We start from the raw sequence: 20,384 nt of genomic DNA on the forward strand, positions 1-20,384 counted from the left end.
CTGCGCAATAACATCCAAATCCGCAACTCCCGCAAACCCCTCCTCGACAACCCTCTTCGCAAACCCAGACTCCCTAGCCCGTCCTTCCATAGACCCACCCCAATACGCCCTCTCCTCATCACTCCCAAAACACCAAGCCCCAGCACTTCTCCTAACATCCCCCCTCCTAAATCCAGCCTCAAAAGCCCAAACATGAATCATGCTTCCAGGATGCGGATGTCCCCCACTAGCCCGCTGCATCCCCTCCGTAACCTCTCTCCATTTGGCAATCCCCTCATTCTCAGGGTACCAACTCAACACCGCAGACTCCCGACAAGAAACAATACCGCCTCTCTTCACAACCCTCCTCATCTCCCGTAATGCCAGCACCGGGTCCGCAATGTGCTGCAGCACCTGATGCGCGTGCACGATGTCGAAGGATCCATCTTCGAATGGGAGGGCGTGGATATCGCCTTCTTGGAAGGTTATGTTCGTTACACCTTCTGCTTGCGCGAGGGCGCGTGCTCCAGATAACGGGTCGGAGACGTATTCTACGCCCGTGACGGAGCCGCCTGGGACGAGTTTGGCTAGTGAGACGCTTATTGAGCCTGGCCCGCAGCCCACGTCTAGGATCTTGTGCGTTGGTTGGATGTGTGGGATTAGATGGGGCGCTGAGTTTTGGGCTGTACGCCAGCTGTGGGTTTGAAGAACAGATTTTGAGTGGTCTGTTGTGTAGACTTGGGGCATACTGGTGGTTTGCTGGTTGATGTGATTTGGTTGTTGCTTTAGTTTGGTTGGAGTGGTTCTTATGTTTGAATGGGCTGTTTTGGACAAGTTGTATTGTTTGCGTTGAGATTTGCTTTTGATCGAAGCAATTGTTTTGACTCAATGGGTGTTGAGAAGAGTGGATTTGGAGTTGCTTGCCGGGGGCTTTTATAGTTGCGGGGAGGAATTGGGTTTGGTTCGGAGTTCCGAGGTGGCGATCTTTTCCAACTATTTCTATGTATAGCCCCATGGATGTCATTATTTCAATGCAAAAATTGCTATATATTTAGTTGAAATTAATTTACTCTCTCGCTTTCTATGACTGATGGTAATACCCTCAAGTCTTCACACAAGGGCGAGTATCTAGAACAATATCGGACTTGGTAGAGCTATTCGGGAACTTCATATTCAACTAGAAGCATACTCACCTTATGTTCATATAACTATAATAAGTGCAAATTCGCCAGTAATCTTATAAATGGTCATGCTACGTGCAGTCTCAATTCAAATGTAAATCAGCTTCGCTCTGCTCTCATACAATCATGAGGTCATGTGCTATCACCTGACCGCCCGGATACAGCACTATAATGATTAGCTACTTTCATCCTACATATATCTCACCTCGCTTCGCATGAATGAAGCGAACCGCAGCTTCTTCGCGACCACGATGAAGCGGGTTAGCTCCTCCTCGGAAGAAGAGCTGTTCTCAGTGCGAAAAGTCGAAAGTGAGATGTGATCTGGCAATGCCCACTTGCTCACGTTGCAAGACTCGGAAAACAAATTGCCAATATCCTGCTGTTGTTGGGCCAAAACATAATGCATATTCCCACCATGAAGTTTCATCGAGTATTCCAGTCACAGAGGATATTCCATCTATCTCAGCCGAGATTGGTTCCGCAGGAGAAACATTTAAGATCCCAGCGATCTGTTTGACCAACCCGGACACGTCAACAGACATGGATTTTGAACATCTGGACCTGGTTCCAATGGCAAATGCAGATGAAATTCTTGATCGCTGGACGCGTCCTTACCTCAACATGTCGACAGCCTCAGTACCTAAAGCTTTCCCGCCTTACACCATCCAATACATTACTCGTATCCTGAAATCCTACGTCTCCGGCACAATATATATTAGCAATTCCCGCTGGCCCTTGGACGATCAGCGTTCAATCTCTTACTACAATACAATATTATATCCGCTACCGTTTGGGACGGACGGACTCTACCTCCCTTATCCATATCCAGCGGTAATTGTATTTCACCACCTATATTCCTAGAATTGCATGACCCTATAAGAATGTTTCGTAGTATTTCAGTTAGTACACAATCAATTTAGTGAGCCTAAGACAGGCGAGAAGAAGGGGTGCCGTAGGCGGGGTCTCCTCCGTATCCGTAGCCTATTTTTCCCCGAGAGGGGACCGGCGGAATTTTGGAATGTCGTTATGCGAGTAAGTAGATAGTTTAATACAACTATAGGTCTTTTTCAATTGGAATTGCGCTCTGTCCACACAGTGAAACTTATTTCCGCATAGTAATTCTCAAGAAAAACCTAGCGTTAGAAGTGATGTATGTACGCGATGATCATATCTATTACTCCTAAGGTCATCTATAGGAAATCAATGTTTTAAGTTTTTCAATTCTCCAAAGTGATATGATGACGCTTGCTCCTTGTCTTACTGGGGTAGATGCTCAGCACCTACCCTCGCATATTTTATTCTCGTGTCAAACAAATTGCATATCCTTCCTTTCAAACCAATCGAAGAAGCTTGTTCGAACCCAATAGCCCAGTTTTCTGTCTGTTCTTATGTCGTCCGATAATCCATTCTTGGATGTATTTTCTTCAATGCTGCGCCAGACGCGGGATTCAGCACCCCGGTTGTGATCCCAGTCACCCTCTTCAAAGATCCCACCAGTTTCCTTTGCTCGGTCCAGACACAATTCGAATGCTGCCGGAGATGGAAAAATCGAAAAATCACATCCCTGTTGAGCAAGAGTGCGATATAGCTCATCCGCTCGGTAAAGTACTTTCTCAAGCCGAGCCATTATAGCGTCGCGATCTTGCTCTGCTTCGGCCCTAGATAAACTTATACTTCGATCGACCCAAAGCACAAGCATAATATGCTTGCAGTAAAGAAAATGCGTTTGTAATAGGGTAATAATAGCATCGTATACCCCCCATGATACATCGAGTTCTGAAGAGGTCTTGCGGCAGCTGGTAGTTGGATAAAGGTGTGGAAGATTGCAGTAGATTACCACAGAACTTGTGCCAAATTGCCTTTCAGCGGATACGATGTCCACATCATTAAAATACCTGAAGAGCCTAGAGTCCGATCAGAGGGAACACCTCGATCGAGCTTCTGCAGGTCTTGGGAAACTCACTTCATTCGTAATCGATTTAAAATCCTGAAGACACCGCCATTTCCGGACAACGTGGGGTGTAAAGCACACGTAATTTGACTGCTGATAAGTGTCGGTTGCTGGTGTTGAGCATTCTCTCCATTGCCGGTGAATGGGTCTGTTAGAGCAGCCCAGGACGTTTTGCTGTTTGAGTTCTGCTCTAGGCATTCCACATTCAGCTGGATAAACCCAGAATTGTACGGATATAGACATCTTTTGCCATGTGCCCGATGTCGGAAACCTGACATGGTATAGGAATGAGAAGAAAACTTGAGCAAGAAGCGGCAACGGAAGCCGTAGTTAGCCTGGACTAAAATTACTGTGCCTTTCCTAATTAGGTAAGGCGTGCGCCGGGGGTGTCATTTTAACACTACAGTGGAGTTCTCGTAAGTTCTTCATAGCGACGAGACTGAAGTTTGAGTCAAGCAAAGATGTTATTATTTATAATTGCTGGCAGCTACAGCGCAACCTGTTGCCAAACCCACTCCAAAGTATCAGTTGATGCCGAACGTCGCACATCGCTGACGTCTTTGTTTGAGATGTTTCTAGCGCAAACTATCAACACTAGGCGAGGCAAACTGGGAAGAAATAGAATGTATAGATAGTTCATACTAGTTCGCATATCATAGCCTCTCACTAAATACACATGCTGAATATACGGTCCCCCACGAACTATCATCCATCACTAGTGCTCCATCTCAGCCATCTAAACCGTATCGAGAACAGCCTTAATAGGCTCCCTAGCAATCAAACGCTCAAGCCACTCTTTGGCATGAGGGAACTCCTCCGCCTTGAATCCATCCTCAGCAAGGTGGCTGTTAAGAATACGCTGCCAAGCAACGAACGCCACGTCAGCGTACGACAGCTTATTTCCAACTAGCCACGGCCCATCACCGAGACTCTTCTGGTGAGCTTCCTTCTGCTTAGCAAGCCATTTGTCCAGCACGCCAGTGACACGCTTGGCCTCATTGACATAGCGTTCCACAGCAGTGGGGACCTTCTCGGCGTGGTAGACTTTGAACCAGATAGCCTGGCCGTAGTAAGGGCCTTGGCCGGAGATCTGGAGATGGAGGAATGAGCGTGCAAGCTCGGCTTCAGCGCTGCGGGGCGTGAAGCTCAGCTTGCGGGGCTCTTGGGCGTCATAGCGGTCAATTAGATATTCGATGATGGCGCCACTCTCCCAGATGGTCAGGTCGGTGTTTGGGTCGTGGATTGAGGGCACACGTCCGTTAGGGTTGACGGCTTCGTATTCGGCGCCCTTGACCTCGGACATCTCGACTGGGACAGTTTCCCAGGGGAGTTCGAGGAGGGTGAGGATGAGGGCGGCTTTCAGAGGGTTGGGGTGGGGGGCGGGAGGCCCTCCGTAGAGCTTAATGGGCTTAAGAGTGGAGGCCATTGTCAGGGCTTGTTGATATGTTTTGAAGTGTTTTGAAGTGTTGGTGTGGTATGTTGACCATGCTATGTGAACTTGATCTTGCTTTATACTTGCTTTATACCTCATTACATCTCCACTTCAGCTCTTCCTGTGGGTCCCGTTGTGTTCTACTTGGCATTATTAATCCGACTGATTACACATGTGGCATCATATTTCCAAGGCTTGGCTTATTCATCTGGGGCAGCTCGGGCTTTTCGGGGGCCGAGCCTGCCAAGTGAGATCGAATACACTCACGCTTTGTTTCTCTACACGAAACCACTCTAAACATATATAGATTAGTGTTGAGATCACATGACCTTGGTGGTCATGTGACTCTTGATGATCTATAACGTGTCCTCGGAGGTCGAAGCTTCTCTCCTTCCCTGTCCGTTTTCCAACCAATAAATTGCTATTATTGCTTGCTTCTGTCCTGCCTGTCAAGAACTAGGCGGAAAATAAAGAACAGAACATTTCTAAACTCCAGAACGACCGCTTTGCGTATAATATTGTATTCTACACGAGACTCCTATACACTTCTACCTCACTGCCATTCCATACCCTGACATCCATCCTTCTCAGCACGACTATCTGACAACTGCTAAATATTGCACCGACATTACCCCTGTCAAAGCTACGCCTTATTAGTTTTATGATACAAGCCAACCACGAATGCAGTGAACGGACGATCAAACATATTCGCAGGAACTTCCGACTGCTCGGAGACGTCCAATCCCTCCCCTCCTCCCCCCTCCAACCCGTATCAGTCGGAGGCGAAGCATAATACAAGTCATACTAGAAGCGCTCTGTGACCATCTGCTAGAAAAGCCATATCTGTACCTCAAGATGACTATCTGTCTGTTGGATGAATTCCAGATGCTAGCACACAACCTCTATCATTAGGACGACCCTCGTATCCAGAGGCTGGTTAAAAAAAAAGACCGCCCGACAGGGTGCTAAAGAGCACAATGCCGATTTATCTTCACAACCTCTCCGAATTTGAGTCGCCCCACCTCATTTACTTTGATGAATCTAGATGTGATAAGCGGATTGGGGTCCGACGTATAAATTTATTAATAAGCTTAATTATAGCACAATAAAAATTCGCTTAACATTTTGTATAATTTCGTTAGTTGACATCTAGACGAGCGCACGCAAGCTAATGAACCGGCTAACGATATACGAGTTTAGAGATGTTCACCATTCTTATTGTAGTCGTTGTCTAGGAAGCCTCGAATTAATAATAGGAAACAAATTTTGAACCTCACTTTGTCTAATTAATTCACATATTCAGATGTGTATTTCTCCGATAATTTCCGTCGCTGCCCAATGAGCCAGGTGCCTCCACTGTGGTGACAATACTGGCCATGTCGATTTCAGAATAGCCGTAGCCCATCCCTCAAAGCACCATATGTGCGTTAGACGGTGCAAGACAACACAGTAAAAACAGAGGTTCACTAGTGCCATCGGCTCCCGTTCCTGCATTCTTTCTAAGAATCGTCGAGGACACCTTATTGCCCAGCAACATGCAGCATTCGTAAGAACGTGGTCTCGCTAAACTGTACTTAGGGCATCTTCCAATACGGTAATCGTTACTTGGTATACAGCAGTACCGTGGCCGGATTCTGGGTGCCGTAGGCGGTGTTTGCACTATAAAGTTGATTCACGGCCAACCGAACTTAATCTGGCAGTGGGGTTGAACATTCCAGTTCGACCAAGGCTGAGTCAAAAATAGGACTGAAATTGCTCTCCTGGATTGAAGGTCCGGAGACTTTCAGAACATGTTGCACGCCCTCTAATAACATGAGCACCTGGAATAAATTATTCACAGATGAAGATGGATTAATGGCGTTTTCTAGGCGCAGGAAGCCAAAGTAGAGTATAGTAAGGATACTCGGAACATGCAAATATTGCTTTGGCATATCTCGGCTGATATCACCGAGGCTTTTATGCCATTATGAATATTGTGGTCCGCAGTACGGCAGAGTAATGTGGCCGTCGGCTCAAACCGAGTTTTCCCCATACATAGTGAGAAGTGGTTGGTCTTGATAATACTATTAGTATCAAGCAATGATATGGGAAACCTTCTGTGATATAGTTCAATAGTTTTCATGTTATTGTTTTGCTCTCATGCAATACAAATCTTAGGTAGTCAAGGTAACAATGTGATCACGCGACCCCGCACCTGTCACATCACATCCCCGTACACGACCTCGTATAAATAGAGCAGCCCAGCTGCGCACTCACTTCCCCTTCTTCATATCCCACGTGAGTAACATCTCCCTCCCAACCACTTTTCGCACCTCGTTACAATATTGATATCTGACTACTTACTAAATGACAACCTATCAACCTCCAACCAAAACTTTGCAACACGCGACACGCGCCGTCCTACCTCACGCAAAATCAATAGCGCATTTTATGAACCCTTCAATCAACACTTCAGGCATTATAATGGAACCTCTGTGTACTGCATTATTACATCGCTCCTGTTCAGTCCTCACGTATTACCTAGCCCTCTCATGGGTATCAAACACCGACGACGACAAGCTCCCACGTCAACGCAGATGTGCGGGTGTCGATTGTTGTTTACCTCTAGATACCCAAAGCAACGGATTCCTTTACAGCATGTTGACATCTTGCCCTATATGTCAACATGATAAGTCGGTCTCCTACAATACTCAGCATCATACTCCAATCACAATCCTGACACGTCCTGAATATTATTTAAAGCAAGAATCAAACTATTCAAATTCACCTAAAATCTAAGTACACTCAACAAAGTTGTTCCCACTAGCTCCAGTATGCGTAATAACACCAGCAAGCTGGTTGTTCGTGTTAAAGATAACACGGTCCGCACCCGGTGAGCCACCAGAGTAAATGCTGCCACTGCTAAGAATGGGGAACTCGTAGTATGTTCCCGAGACAGGGAAGACGAAGCCCTCATAGTCGTGGTATACGTGCGGGTATGAGGATGCAGTGCTGCCTTCGGAGTACAGGTCATATCCAGCATTTCGGGCGGCAGCGACCGCGCTGCTGCTGTAGCAGTGGGAACCGCAGGTTGAGGCGCAGGCACGGGCCTCGATGTCCAGGGGCGCACCGAGAGTGCTGGAGATGAAGACGGCCGCGAGGGCGAAGAGCTGGGATGGTGTTAGTCGGTTATATTGCTGAGAAATGGGGCATGTTACCTTGGTGTACTGCATCGTGGGATTGGATATAGGTGGAGATTTATAGGGGGATTCTTCAAACTGCTCGGCTGGCTCTGAGATGTTCTTGCCTGCTGGAGTTCAATGCTGCTGGGGATATAGCTTGTTTATATAGACCTTGCCGGCGGAGCTGGAGACTTCTCCGATACTTCAATTAATCCAATACCGAAGCGAAGCATCTGCTTCATGCAGCGTTACATTCCCTAGATTGAAACATAAACCATCCCATTGGTGAGAGGTTATGCTTACACAATTTATTCCCGAGTTAATTGAAGTCTTTCCGAGTTAGGAATCTCCGCCGATCTGCAAAACCGGAGTATAATAACGGAGCGAAGGAACAAAAGACATCCGATTGGTCTAATGAACACAACGTGAAGAATTGGGCGATGATAGGGTTTCTGGAAATGCTCGCGCGCTATTCGAAAAGTGATCGACACGTTTCCGGGCGCTATTTAGTTAGTTAGACCCTTACTAGACTCATGCAGCTCAGATTAGCGTAGGGGATTCTCTCCTCTTTATCGGGCCAATGGGATCACTTGCTGCAGGCCACGATGTTGATCTAGCGGCCAGTTCTTCAGCGCCTACTGTGGGGTTAAGCACCGGGCTGTCGGCATCTGCTAAAAATCGGGTTTCGAATGAGGAAAGTGCGATTATAGAGCTTCACGTCCGGGAATATACTCCACAGAATACAGATCCTTCGAGCTAGGCCGGCCATATTATCTTTTTCGTAATTTGCATAAAGTGCTTTCCCCTCATTTCGTTCCGCCCGCCGACGGTTTCCGTGCTGATCTCGAGAAGTATATCATTTGGATCGACTCGGGAGTGCCCGATGGATACCAATTGGACTGTATGGCTCATGAGCACCACCTACTCTATTTCGCTTTTGCCTTGGCGGGCTGTTCTATCTATAGTTCTTATCACATAGACTTGGTATTATTGGGAATAGAATTTAAATAGCATAATGCGAATGTAGACGGTCGGGTACAACAGGGGTCATAAATGTGTATACAGTGCCCTAAAGTATTGAGCAGTTTCTACACGACAGCCTCTAAGCGAGTGTACTGCTCCATGGATCTTTTTGCCCTACTTTAGCCTCTCTTTTTTCACCTCTTTTTTTGGGGATCTTCGAGTGCCTCCGGTCAATCATGTAGATTGTATAAAGGTTGGGGTGTACAAGGGCTTCCGGCCTGTGACTGTATGATCCACGGCAAGGGATAAGCTCAGCTTACCCAATAACTATAGAATAAATGCGAGCCCACCAGCTCTTCGTTTTCTTGAGAGTCTCAATCTCCTCGGACTCAACAACCTCTCTCCTCCCTGTCCAAATATCCATATCCTCCAGTCGCACCAGTTTCGTCTTGTTCCAAAACTTGTAAGCAATGACGAATAACACAAACACCGGTAGCAAGATATAGTTGATCACAAAATCGGTCGAGCTGAAGGGGTTCAGGAAACATGTGTATCCTTGGAAGAAAATCAAAAAGACATTTGCTGCCAACGAAAGGTAGGTTCCCCAGGGATAGAAAATCGCTTGGTATGGGAGCCTTGATGGGTCTTGACCTTGCACAACAAGTGCTTGGCGGAAGCGAATATGTGCAATCCCAATCACTGACCAGACGATGAAAGTAGCCACTATACTTGATTAGAGTTACTCAATCCAGCTTGTAAATGGCAGCTTACCTCCTGAAAGTGTAATCAAGGCTGAGTAAACCTTGCCAGCACTAGATGATTGTCCCAAGAATACAATGCAAGCAAAGATATTGGTAAATATCAAGCCAGCCCAAGGAACTCCCAGCTTATTCGTACGACCAATAAACCTTGGTGCTTTTCCATTGCGGGACATGAAAAGGAGTGTCCGCGATGCCACATATAGAGAGCTGTTGCCAGCTGAAATGACACTGATCACGATGAGGGCATTGATGAGGTGGGCAGCCGGTAAAATACCGGCATCTTGCAATGAAATCGTCAACGGAGAACTGGCTGTCTTGGACGTAGATCCCAAAAGCCTGTGGTCATTCCATGGGATGAGGATTCCAATAAAGAATATAGTTCCTAACCAGAGATCAGCAGGTACCACCTTTGTCTTTTTGCCCACGTATACTTACCGACGTAGAAAATCAAGATGCGCCAAAATACCTGCTTGATTGCCTTCGGGACTGCTTTCGCAGGATTCGCAGACTCTCCAGCAGTGATGCCAACCCTATATTATCGTTAGCTTCAATCGCATGATCGGCTATTGTAACACTCGGAACCCACATCTCAGTCCCAGCATATAGTGTTCCAGCAACCACAAACGTTTTCGCCACGCCATTGATCGAATCCGCAAATGCCCCGGGATCATGCCAGTATGTAAAACCAATAGTGCGAGGCCCAATTCCGCCTGTGCTGATGCAAATCGCGAGAATGAAGAAGACGATTAACGCCAAGACCTTGATGCTGCGAACGATTAGCCCAATCTGCCTGTTTCAGTCAATCATTCGGCAACTTACAGAGACAACCAGAACTCCATTTCTCCATATGCCAGAATCCCAAGATTGGACAGGGTAAGGAACATCACCCAGAAGATGAGAATCCAAGCCCATTGCGGTACAGCATCCGTCCAATATCCAATAACAAGCGAGATGGCGTTATATTCGTTTGCAAGGACCTTCAGAGCAACCAGATGAGCATGCGATCAACTCCATAGCCCATTCAACAACAGATCCATACCGTGACCCACAAATACCAGTATGCCCAACCAAGCGCAAACGCAAGCGAGTCGTCAATAAATCGTTCTGCGTATTCAGTGAACGAACCGGTAACAGGAATCAAGGTCGCCATCTCTCCCAGTGATTGCCTGTACTCATCAGCATCCTTCCAAAACCAGCGCATGTGCCCTAATTACATGACGAAGAAGACGATGATGCCCACAAGTGAAAAGCTGATTAGAGCCCCTGCGGGCCCACCCTCGTGCAGCGCATTGCCCGAACTGACCAGTAACCCGGGGCCGATGATGCCTGTGAGAAAAATCAGCCAACGCCCCCAGAAAAACAAATTGTGGTTGCATGCGGCGGGTGTCGTACCTCCGATCGCGATCATTTGCAAGTGTCTCGACTTGAGCTGGCGCTTCAATGGCGCTGCTAGGGGGTCGTTTGCTATCTCTTCATCTGTGCGGTGCCTATCTTCTCCTGTCCCTGTCCCTATTCTTTTTGCTATGTCATCTTTGACGGGTCCTCTGTATGTGACTGCGGTATCGCCTTTGTCTGTCATTTGCGGGTATAATTTGTCCTATAATCATAGGACAATAATCAAGTCGGAGTAGCAGCTCAGCTGAATGAGGAAAATGAAGAGAATTTGCTCTCCAGGAGTGGTTGTCACTGGGATTCCCCCGCGGGGCTTGGAAGTGAGGATTTTCGGCCTGTCATTTGCTGCCGATGTCGTGATAAGCTGCGGGCGCATCGTTACCAGGTGGGCCCCATGGCGTTGCGCTTGGAGACGATCATTTGGAGGAAGGGTGGATGATTCAATGGGAAGGTATTTTCCGAGTATAGGATTGATGTAGGAGAGGAATATTGGCTGAATATTTGTGCGTGTTTGTTTGCCTGCAGGTGACCTTCACGCGACCGCGTTGGTATAGACGCGTGACAAAAGTTGGCGCCAATTGAGCATCGTACAGTTGCTCAAAAGAGAGGCGACTACAGTACATAGTAGATGCATCCAACAACATCCATGTCAGCTGTGCTTGTCTCCTGTGTCTACATGTACATGTGTGTACCTGGTACCTGGATCGGTGCACGGACTACGCCACGTGGGGCTAAAAATAAAGTTATCAACTACATGAATGAACCGACGCATGCATTATTGGAGAAATCACATTCAACGAGAACAGGAATAATATGGATACACTGGAAGGAACAGACATGGTGGGATAAACGGGCTCAGACAGGTGTAGTTGGTCTTCAGAGTGAGTCAGTAGCTCTCTTGTATCTTCATAGCCCCCCACAGTCTTCAAAAGGAAACAACTTGTCAAGGAAACTAGAGAAATGAGGAATAAAATTGCATTTTAGAACCGAGTACCAGTACATGGGGAATGGGAACAGGAAATAGGAATGAGGCAGACATATGTTGTGAAAAGAAAACCGCTCAGAGTGTAGTAAATCAAAGTCCTCAAAGCAGTAAAGGCTTTTAGGTCTCATCGTAGTGTCATCAGCACGGTGTTCTCGGGATTGAACAGAGGGAAAGTGGGAAAGGTGAAATGAGGAATTGGAATGAAGCAAACGAGGGTTGTGACATTAAATGCTCAGACAATGTGGGTAGTAGTAAGAGAAGGTCATCAGAATGATCAGATCTGTTCTCTTTGGTCATCCTAGCCCCACAGCCCACGAAAACCAAAAGATCCAAGGGGAAAAAGCGGGAAAAATAGAGGAAAAAGGCGAAGTGTCACAGGAAAATAGAACACAGGAAAGGGAAGAGAGAAGTCAGGTCAGTAACACAAGAGTCAGCAACACAGGAGAGAGAAGTAGAAAGGAAAGACAAGAGGCAGCAGCACAGGAGAGTGAACAGAGGAGTCAACACAAGTCAGCAACACAGGAGAAGTAGAAAGGAAAGACAAGAGACAATATCGAACAGGAAAGGGAAAGGAAGAAAATGAGGCAGAAGACAGATGATTTCAGAAAAAAGCTTGGAGGAGAGAGAAGAAGAAGCAGAGGAAGAGAAATTCGAGGCAATTTATAGACGCGAGGGTTCAGATGGCAGCGCGCAGCTCAAATGGCGCGGTCTCATTGGTTCAACACGAATGACGAGGCCGGGGGATGCCGAAAAAGGGAAGTACGGGGTAGTGAAATTAGGCTTGAGAGGGTTAGAGGTACCGAATTTTGGGGTGGTGCCCTCGTTGGGGCCGGGGCTACATTAGGACGAAAATTCATCGAGCTCTCCTGCGTGCAGATAGTGTTCGCCATCGATCAAACTACAAGGGCCGCTTTATAGTAGTATCTAGATCTTATATCTGACGCTTCACAACCGTATCTGATGCTGTGCGTGGGTGGTTGATGAAATAACGCAGCGTGGTTGATAGGGTATCGCGCAATTGCGCGCTGAAAAGTTCCACTATACATCTGATTTTCGCTTGGAACGCTGCATTGTTTTTAGAAATGCATCCGGGCATGTGATACACGGTTCTAACGCGTCTTTCTTGGGGATTCGATCATGATATTTCAATTTCAGCTTTAGCCTACTACGAGTATAAGATATTGAGTCCAAATCGCATCCTCCCAGCTTCATCCGCGAGGGAAACAATCAACAAGGATCTCCAGGTCTCCTACAGCGGTAGGACAACTTGTCGGTGAAAGTCTGACCCCATTTTGCACTAGCAAGAGGTTAATAACAAACAATCGCAGCTCGATCACAGAGAATAGAGTCGACATACCTCGTGTTCGTGTTGATGAAGTCCCGAAGACGCTCATACTTCTTTTTACGCTCCTCTGGGCTCAAATTGATCGCTGCAAAGATAGCCTCGGACATCTCAGTGATATTGGCTGGATGGAATGGAATACTACCTTCGGACATGAACGACGCCGCGCCGGCGAACTCAGAGAGGACGAGCACACCATGACGCTCTTGCTGGCAGGCAACGTACTCGAAAGACACGAGGTTCATTCCATCCCGTGTGGATGTGAGAAGACATACATCTGCTACAGAATACAATGCTGCGAGCTCGTTGAATGGGACGGAGCGATGCATGTAAAGCAGCGGAGTACCCTCGGGGGTGGCTAGCCGGTCAGTATGGCTCCAATCGCAGGGCAAAAGACTAACCATGCTTCCCGTTGATCTTTCCGGCCAGGGTACATAATTCGCGTTCGAGCTCCTGATACTCCTTCACGTCCTCGCGACTCGGCACGGCAACTTGGATAAGAATGACCTTGTTTTCGAGTTCAGGGTGGTCATCTAGGAAAGCGTCGAAGCCTTTCAGTTTCTGGGTGAGACCTTTAATGTGATCGAGTCTGTCGACGCCGACGATGACCTTGACACCCTTGTATCTATCTTTCAACTTGCGGATACGTTCCTGGACTTCTGGCTTCGCCAGGGTCTCTGTGAATTTCTGGGGGTCAATGCCGACAATGAACTTGTCTATACAGACTAGGCGATTCTTATATTGGATTTGGTTCCCAATCTCGGTGCGTGCACCGCTGGCGAGGTATCAGGGTGTGTTGTTACATTGGTTCGGGGAAGAATTAGGCCTGACACTCACAGGAGACTAGCGCAGGTGTCGATGAAATTCTGCTTATACTCGTCGGTGTGGAAGCCAATCAGATCGCATGACAAGAGACCTTCGATAAGGTGTTTTCGGACTGGAAGGTTTCTCCAGAAGTCTCCTGCGGGAAAGGGCGTGTGGAGGGAGAACCCAATGGCGCAGGATTTACCCTGTTCTTGCAAGCGGTTACGGAGAAGCTCGGGCAACAACATGAGATGGTAGTCGTGGACCCAAATTAGGGTTCCGCTTTTTGCTGCGTCGGCTATAGCATCGGCGAACAATTCGTTTACTCGTCTATATGCTTGCCATGGTGTATCGTCGAAGCTTACACCAGACTGGTAATGGAGGATCGGCCAGAGGATACGGTCTGTAGGTTAGTGATGCTGCAATTATATGATCAGAAGGCTTACTCGAGAATCCATTATAGTGTTCCTGTGACAATGTCTTGTCCAGGAATATGGGGATCGCGTTGTGCTCTTCCAAACTCTTGGTCACTTCCTCCCTGTCTGCCGGGTCTTTGAGTTCAATTCCGGGCCAGCCAAACCACTGGAACCGGGTGGACTTTGTTAGTCCTGAGAGAGAGGTGACAAGGCCACCACTCGAGAGCGATGATTCAAATCCTCCTTCTACTCGTTTGATGGACAGGGGAAGGCGGTTCGAAACAATGATGAGGTTACTCTTGGGATCGTTTGTTGGCTCCATACCTGTATGCAAAATGGAACTTCTATACCTTGCAAATTATGCTTGTAGAAACGGTATCAAAAGGCATACGAAATTGGGACCTGGGGCTATATCAAATATTTAAAAACTGAAAGGCGAGAGATTGCCTGCAGCCACATCTTGCCCCAGAAATGGCAAATGGCAAATGGCAATTTACGTCAGTGTGAATTTCAGTCTGTCTCGACCTTTGTTGTCTATGTTTCTTTGGTGACGGGTTGGACTGAGCTAATAGATTTATCATTCTAGAAATATTTTGGTTCGATGTTATTTTCTCCCTTTCGCCCTTATAGCGTGGTATATATAGGCGGGAGACGACGCCCATCAACTACCGACTCGTTCTAAATTACTTCCAATGAATGATTAATAAGAGTGGGGTTGAACTTGAATTTTTTTGATATTTACTGATTAATTCATGATTTGTTGCTTATTTTGTTTCATAGATGTCGTCATGGCCATGTCAGGGCATCCACAGCCCTAAACGCCTGTCGCCTCCATCTGCTTTTCCGATTTGCCTCTTTGCTTCTGCAGAAATTTGACAGCAATGAAACAACTCAATCCAGCTGCGTATGCACACCCAGCAAAAGCAATCAAACCCCAATACGCTCCCTGACAGCGGTGGATGATCTCGCCAGCAATCGGAACTCCGGTCAATGCTCTAATCGAAAATTAGCCATACAACTCAGAAAGATAAAATGCGAGTACACATGGAAGACTTACCCAAAGCTGACGATGGTATACACAGTTGTATAGTACCTCCCATAATTCTCAACGGGACACAACTCTCCCACGCAAACGGGGACAAGACTGATGTTACTCCCGCTCGCAAATCCAAACACAACAGAGAAGATAATGACAGCCACAACGTTTCCGTCTGCAGGCATCCAAATGCCCAAAACAGCAATCAAACAAAGAATGTTCGTCGAAATCAATGTATTGAAGCGACCAATGTGGTCGGCCACAATACCAGGAAGCCAACGTCCAGGAAACGAGCCCGCATTCAAAAAGACAACCATCAGATACGACAACTTGGGAGAGATACCACTCGCAATCGAATACGAAGCAATATACTCAAGCGGAATGAAGAAACCCCATTCAATAAAGAAAACACCACTAGTCGTCAAAGCAAGCACAGGATCCTTGAGAATAGTAAGATCAGGCAGGAATGCCTTAAGCGACGGCGCGGACGAAACCTTTGGCGGGAAATTGGCACGAACAAGCAAACAACCAGGAATGAGCAGAATCAACGTGATAAGCCCAACAACACGACTGGCCCAAGCAAATCCAATCCTTGGAGCAAGATTCTCCAAAACCAAAGGAAAGATCACACCGCCAATACTCCCACCCGCCAAAGCAAGCCCAGTAGCAGCCCCACGCCTCTTTATAAAGAAATGGCCAATACTCGCAACAGGCACAATGAAAATAAACGACGTCCCCATTCCACCCAGGATTCCAATGACAATAAGGAAATGCCAATACTCAGAACAAAAGCCCATCAAGACAAAAGCCAGAACGAGCAGACTGGATCCCAGCCACATCAGCAAGCGCGGACCCTTGATATCGAATATCGGGCCGATCTGGATACCGCAGAAGAAGACGAGGAAGTTGTAGATGCCAAATATCCAGCCGATCTGTCCTTCGCCTATGTGGGAGAGTTGGTGTGTTGAGATCCAGGCTTGGTAGATACCGATGCTGTTCATTAGACCCAGGCCCCCCATTATTGCGCTGAAACTGCCTGCCACGACGAGGTTGCCTGTTAGGCCTCCTTCTGGGCACGAGGCTGGGCTGTCGATTTTCGGTTCGTGGTGCATTCTTTTGGAATTGGGTTGGAGTTGGAGTTGGTTTATGCAAATAGATGTATGGATGAGGGCTATGCAATTGATAGAATAGATGGATGAAAGAAGGGTGTATATGGTACTTTTGAAAAGATCTCTATAAACAAGTCAATGTATGGATATAACGCCCGCCTTTAACTGTTCTACTTAGTGGATAACTGCAAATTTTCACCAAGTCTTTTCCTTTGTCCTCGGCCATTGTCAATGCATCTAAGGCGTGGTTGACATTTGACGTGCAGTGGGACCGAACTGATAAAATCGCCGAGGACTGTGTGAAGATCGGGACCGGGACTTTGTTGTCAGGGGACATGCAGGCCCGTTAACGGATGGGCAAATCAGCGTGTGCTATATTTCGTCTTGTAGGTATTGTATCGGAAGATACTCGGGTCGCCCCGTGGCAAAGGCGATCTATGGGTTGTGGCGGCCGATGGCCGATGGCCGAGCCATCCGGCGGACGTGGGGCGACACTGCATCGGCGAACCTAGTTACAGACTATACGGAATGAGTCAAATACACGCAGAAGGCTTTGTAAATGCATGTGAATAGACGATCGGCCCAATAGAACTAGAACTGGAAAGAATCTCATCGGCACATTTGAGGCAGGTTGTTCGCCGAGCTATTTGTGGGAATTGTATGATACAATCATGTTCTGTTTCATATGAAATTTTAGCCGGGGAAATGTGGTGAAAAATGACAGGATAGAGGCTCATATAGCTCTCAGAGATATCAAATTGAAGAATTACAAGAAACGAAATAACCATGACAATGGTATACAGTCCATAAAACAAAACAAAATCCAACCAACCCCGAACCCAGCAATTCTGCCGGTTATGCTGCCGAAACCAAACAATGTAAACCAAGACGCCATACCAAGACCAGACCTAGATGTCAAGCTGTGGTCTATGCAAACCTGCGCTTGGTAGGACTCGGTGTCCGGAGGTGCTGCTCACGATCACGGCTGCGCTCGGTGACAAAGTCCATAGACTTGGTATTCTCAAGCAGCATGGGCGGGTCTTGTTTCTCGCCGTAGTTCATGTCTTGGGTTTGCCGAGGGTCTTGTCCGTAGTACCCAAAGGCGGGGTTGTGGTGTAGCTGTGGATGCATGGGCTGCGGTTGTGGGGGGTGCTGTTCGTAGTGCTGTTGCTGGAGACGGTGTCTGAATGAGCGGAATGACCAGTTGCTGACAACTGTGACTGTGGAAATCGTAGCCAGGAAGAATAACTAGGCATATGGTTAGCATAGTCCACACAGTCGAGGCAGAAGGGTACTCACAATCGCCTTCCAGCTGATAGGGTCAATGAAGCTATTGATGATAATCGCCATTGTATGCGCCGAGACTTTGGCACGGCCAACCTTTGCCGGGTCTCGATTCATGCACCGTTCCCAGTTCTCGCAGATTGTCTCTAGGGCCGGGGCCCGACTAGGTCGGCCGCAGTCATTGTCGACGTAGCTCTTCGTGCATACCGCCATATCGGCCAAGATTGTATCGGACATTTCTTGCGCGGCCTGCTCAAATTCACCGCGGATCGCTGACACAAACCCGAACACGACGTACACGGCCAGAGAAAACAGAGATAAGTTGACCACCAGCTGGGCCCACCATGACAGGATGGCGGGAACATTCGGGTGTGCCTCGAGCATGCTGAAGAATTCGGACCAGGTTGATACCCGCGATCCTTGTAGTTCTGCCTCTTGTTGTCTTCCTTTCTTCGCGGCTTTTCCTGTCCTGTTTTCTCTGCTGTTGGGTTGGTCTAGCTCGCTCTCGTCGTCGCTTTCGATTCGTACTGTTCGGCCAAGTTCCTGATCCCTTCTCCGCCGCTTCTGTACCCTATTTTGAATGGCGTTTGAGTGGTGGGTCAATCGTGGGATCCCCCCTCGCCCTGGACTAGACCGGCCAAGGAAGCTGAAATGTGAGCTTGACTTCCCCGTCTTGGAGGGCTGATCAGGCGTATCCTCATTGTCTGCGCATTCCGGTGATGACATGTTCTCCGGGCCAGAAGAGAAATCGACTTCGAATTTCCGCGGTGTCGTGAAAGCAGGCTGGCCGAATTTGGCCTTCGGCGAGAGAGGTGCGGATTGTCGGGGTTGAGTGAAGAGGAAGGGCTGGGAGTTTGGTTGGCGGAGAGAAGGCAGCTGTGGCTTCGCGGGAGAATCGAATACACTGTGTGTTCCTGGGGGCTTGTCAGAGGGATTGATCTTGCGTGGAGTGACATCGTTCGGGCCATCTCCGGTGAAATACGAACGTTTCTTGTCGTGTGCGCCTAGATTGAAGGGCGAGTTGGGATCGACTGGGCCTCTGGATTGCCATTCAAAGTCCATTGGACTTTCTGCCGTTCGCCTGTCCATGTTTGCGACCAGTGTGGGAGCGGGTGAGGTTGGAGAGCGGGTAAGTTTTTGTTTGGGGTAAACATCCAACCGCAACCTTGGCAACTGGCCCTATACAGTAGACACAATAGGTCAATATGGTTCATGTTTTTTTTTTATTCTCAACAAATTATTTGAATCAAATAAAGGAGTATTCGGGGTAGCTCTACTAGTTATACAGCCAGATCAAAATTATACTCTAGACAAAGGGTCAAACTACTCTACGAAAGAATACTACTCGGACCAAAAACTGTAGAAACCATCCTGCATGAGGTGACCAGCACCAACAGAAACATTAAACAGACATTTATTCATCCATCTGCCACTGATAATCCAAAGCCTCAAACCGGCTCTTCTTATTCCTCGCCGCAAACCACTCCTTCTCAAACCCAGTAGACCGATCGACCCCATCCCACCGATGTCCAGGCCGAATGCCATACCGATTCGGCTGAAAGGCACCCCGATACAACGGTTTCCCAGAAACACTAGACCCAGCATCCGGCCGCGACGTAAGGAACTCCGCGGCAGGATCATTCCATCGCTCCCGCGCCCGGAGTTCATCATTCATAATATCATCATCGATCGTCCGTGCCACAGGCATAGACTTGACATTTTGCAGTTCCTGTCTCCGCTCTTCACGCTGCTGTCGCTGTACATCGCCCATGAGAGCCTCGCGCGCTTGTTCTTCCTTCTCGCGCTTTTCCTCCTCGGCGCGGCGTGCTTCAGCGCGTTTCATTGCGACGTTGATGATCCGTCCGGACGCGTCACGGTAGATTGTTTCCTGGGTCTTTTCGTTCGAGGCAGTCGGATCGCGGTATAGTGCCTCTTCGGCTTTGCGCCTTTTTTCTTGCGCTTTTACCATGGCTGCTGTCTGGGCGGCTGTTTGGAGACCGCCTCGAGCACCGGATTCCATTCGCGCGCCGTCTTCGCCTTCATCTTCCTCTTCGATTGTTGGGCCGTCATCTTCTTCGGCGTCTTGTTGGGCTGTTCGTTCCGCGGCTGCTGAGGCGAGGATTGCGTCTGCGGCTGCTTGTTCGCTTTGTTCGCCTGGCGCTGGTCCGCCGATTGTTTTCCAGCTTGACTGCTTTGCGCGGCGAAATTCGGCGCTTTTGGCCGATCGCTCGATGTACGGGCTGTCTTCATCGTCTTCTTTGCTTTTGCCTAGTGAGGCGCGAATGTCGGGTGGGTCATCGTCTGCGATGATGAGGCCGGAGCCGGCTGTGTCGACGGCTTTGGTCTTCTTGCGCTTCTTCTTTGGTCGCTCCGTTGCCGGGTCGGCTGTGAGGTAGTTCTTTGCTAGGTATTCGGCGAGTGAGCCTGGCATGATCTCGTGGGGTTGTGTGTATGTCGGTGTAGAAGTGTAGGTTGAGCTCAGTGATTTATCGATTGATACCCGGAGGAATGTTTCCCCGAACTGTATGCTGCCTAGCGCCATTCTATGTCACAGAGTCTCTCTTGATCTGTGGGAATGTGAGAAGAGT

General features: G+C 48.1%; 7 protein-coding genes across 7 annotated transcripts; all 7 read right to left on the bottom strand.

Annotated features, from left to right (window-relative positions):
* Nucleotides 1–197: 197 nt before the first annotated feature.
* PENARI_c003G11259 (class I SAM-dependent methyltransferase) lies at nucleotides 198–726 on the bottom strand (the record flags this gene model as incomplete). Its single annotated transcript, XM_022628783.1, has 2 exons — nucleotides 198–202; nucleotides 294–726. The coding sequence occupies 2 exons, from the start codon at nucleotides 724–726 to the stop codon at nucleotides 198–200; spliced, it is 438 nt and encodes a 145-aa protein (XP_022491687.1).
* Nucleotides 727–3,847: 3,121 nt separating this feature from the next.
* On the bottom strand, nucleotides 3,848–4,537 carry PENARI_c003G01281 (glutathione S-transferase family protein; the record flags this gene model as incomplete). The annotated part of the gene is made up of 1 exon (XM_022628087.1): nucleotides 3,848–4,537. One exon carries the CDS (start codon nucleotides 4,535–4,537, stop codon nucleotides 3,848–3,850), a length of 690 nt encoding a protein of 229 aa, XP_022491594.1.
* A 2,780-nt stretch (nucleotides 4,538–7,317) lies between these two features.
* Nucleotides 7,318–7,755, bottom strand: PENARI_c003G02331 (extracellular guanyl-specific ribonuclease RntA; the record flags this gene model as incomplete). The annotated part of the gene is made up of 2 exons (XM_022628161.1): nucleotides 7,318–7,692; nucleotides 7,741–7,755. 2 exons carry the CDS (start codon nucleotides 7,753–7,755, stop codon nucleotides 7,318–7,320), a joined length of 390 nt encoding a protein of 129 aa, XP_022491874.1.
* Nucleotides 7,756–8,983: 1,228 nt separating this feature from the next.
* Nucleotides 8,984–14,689, bottom strand: PENARI_c003G08006 (uncharacterized protein; the record flags this gene model as incomplete). Its single annotated transcript, XM_022628561.1, has 12 exons — nucleotides 8,984–9,390; nucleotides 9,439–9,810; nucleotides 9,864–9,958; nucleotides 10,015–10,194; nucleotides 10,248–10,405; nucleotides 10,468–10,594; nucleotides 10,643–10,754; nucleotides 13,059–13,102; nucleotides 13,163–13,505; nucleotides 13,549–13,922; nucleotides 13,985–14,354; nucleotides 14,398–14,689. The coding sequence occupies 12 exons, from the start codon at nucleotides 14,687–14,689 to the stop codon at nucleotides 8,984–8,986; spliced, it is 2,874 nt and encodes a 957-aa protein (XP_022491809.1).
* A 492-nt stretch (nucleotides 14,690–15,181) lies between these two features.
* On the bottom strand, nucleotides 15,182–16,422 carry PENARI_c003G03525 (uncharacterized protein; the record flags this gene model as incomplete). Its single annotated transcript, XM_022628243.1, has 2 exons — nucleotides 15,182–15,362; nucleotides 15,425–16,422. The coding sequence occupies 2 exons, from the start codon at nucleotides 16,420–16,422 to the stop codon at nucleotides 15,182–15,184; spliced, it is 1,179 nt and encodes a 392-aa protein (XP_022491291.1).
* Nucleotides 16,423–17,439: 1,017 nt separating this feature from the next.
* PENARI_c003G12037 (putative nuclear envelope protein Brr6) lies at nucleotides 17,440–18,885 on the bottom strand (the record flags this gene model as incomplete). The annotated part of the gene is made up of 2 exons (XM_022628832.1): nucleotides 17,440–17,760; nucleotides 17,812–18,885. 2 exons carry the CDS (start codon nucleotides 18,883–18,885, stop codon nucleotides 17,440–17,442), a joined length of 1,395 nt encoding a protein of 464 aa, XP_022491479.1.
* Nucleotides 18,886–19,210: 325 nt separating this feature from the next.
* cwc26 (putative cell cycle control protein (Cwf26)) lies at nucleotides 19,211–20,227 on the bottom strand (the record flags this gene model as incomplete). Its single annotated transcript, XM_022628338.1, has 1 exon — nucleotides 19,211–20,227. One exon carries the CDS (start codon nucleotides 20,225–20,227, stop codon nucleotides 19,211–19,213), a length of 1,017 nt encoding a protein of 338 aa, XP_022491991.1.
* Between the last annotated feature and the right edge of the window lie 157 nt (nucleotides 20,228–20,384).

This window comes from Penicillium arizonense (genome assembly GCF_001773325.1).
Source record: "Penicillium arizonense strain CBS 141311 chromosome Unknown PENARI_contig003, whole genome shotgun sequence".
Classification (NCBI taxonomy): domain Eukaryota; kingdom Fungi; phylum Ascomycota; class Eurotiomycetes; order Eurotiales; family Aspergillaceae; genus Penicillium; species Penicillium arizonense.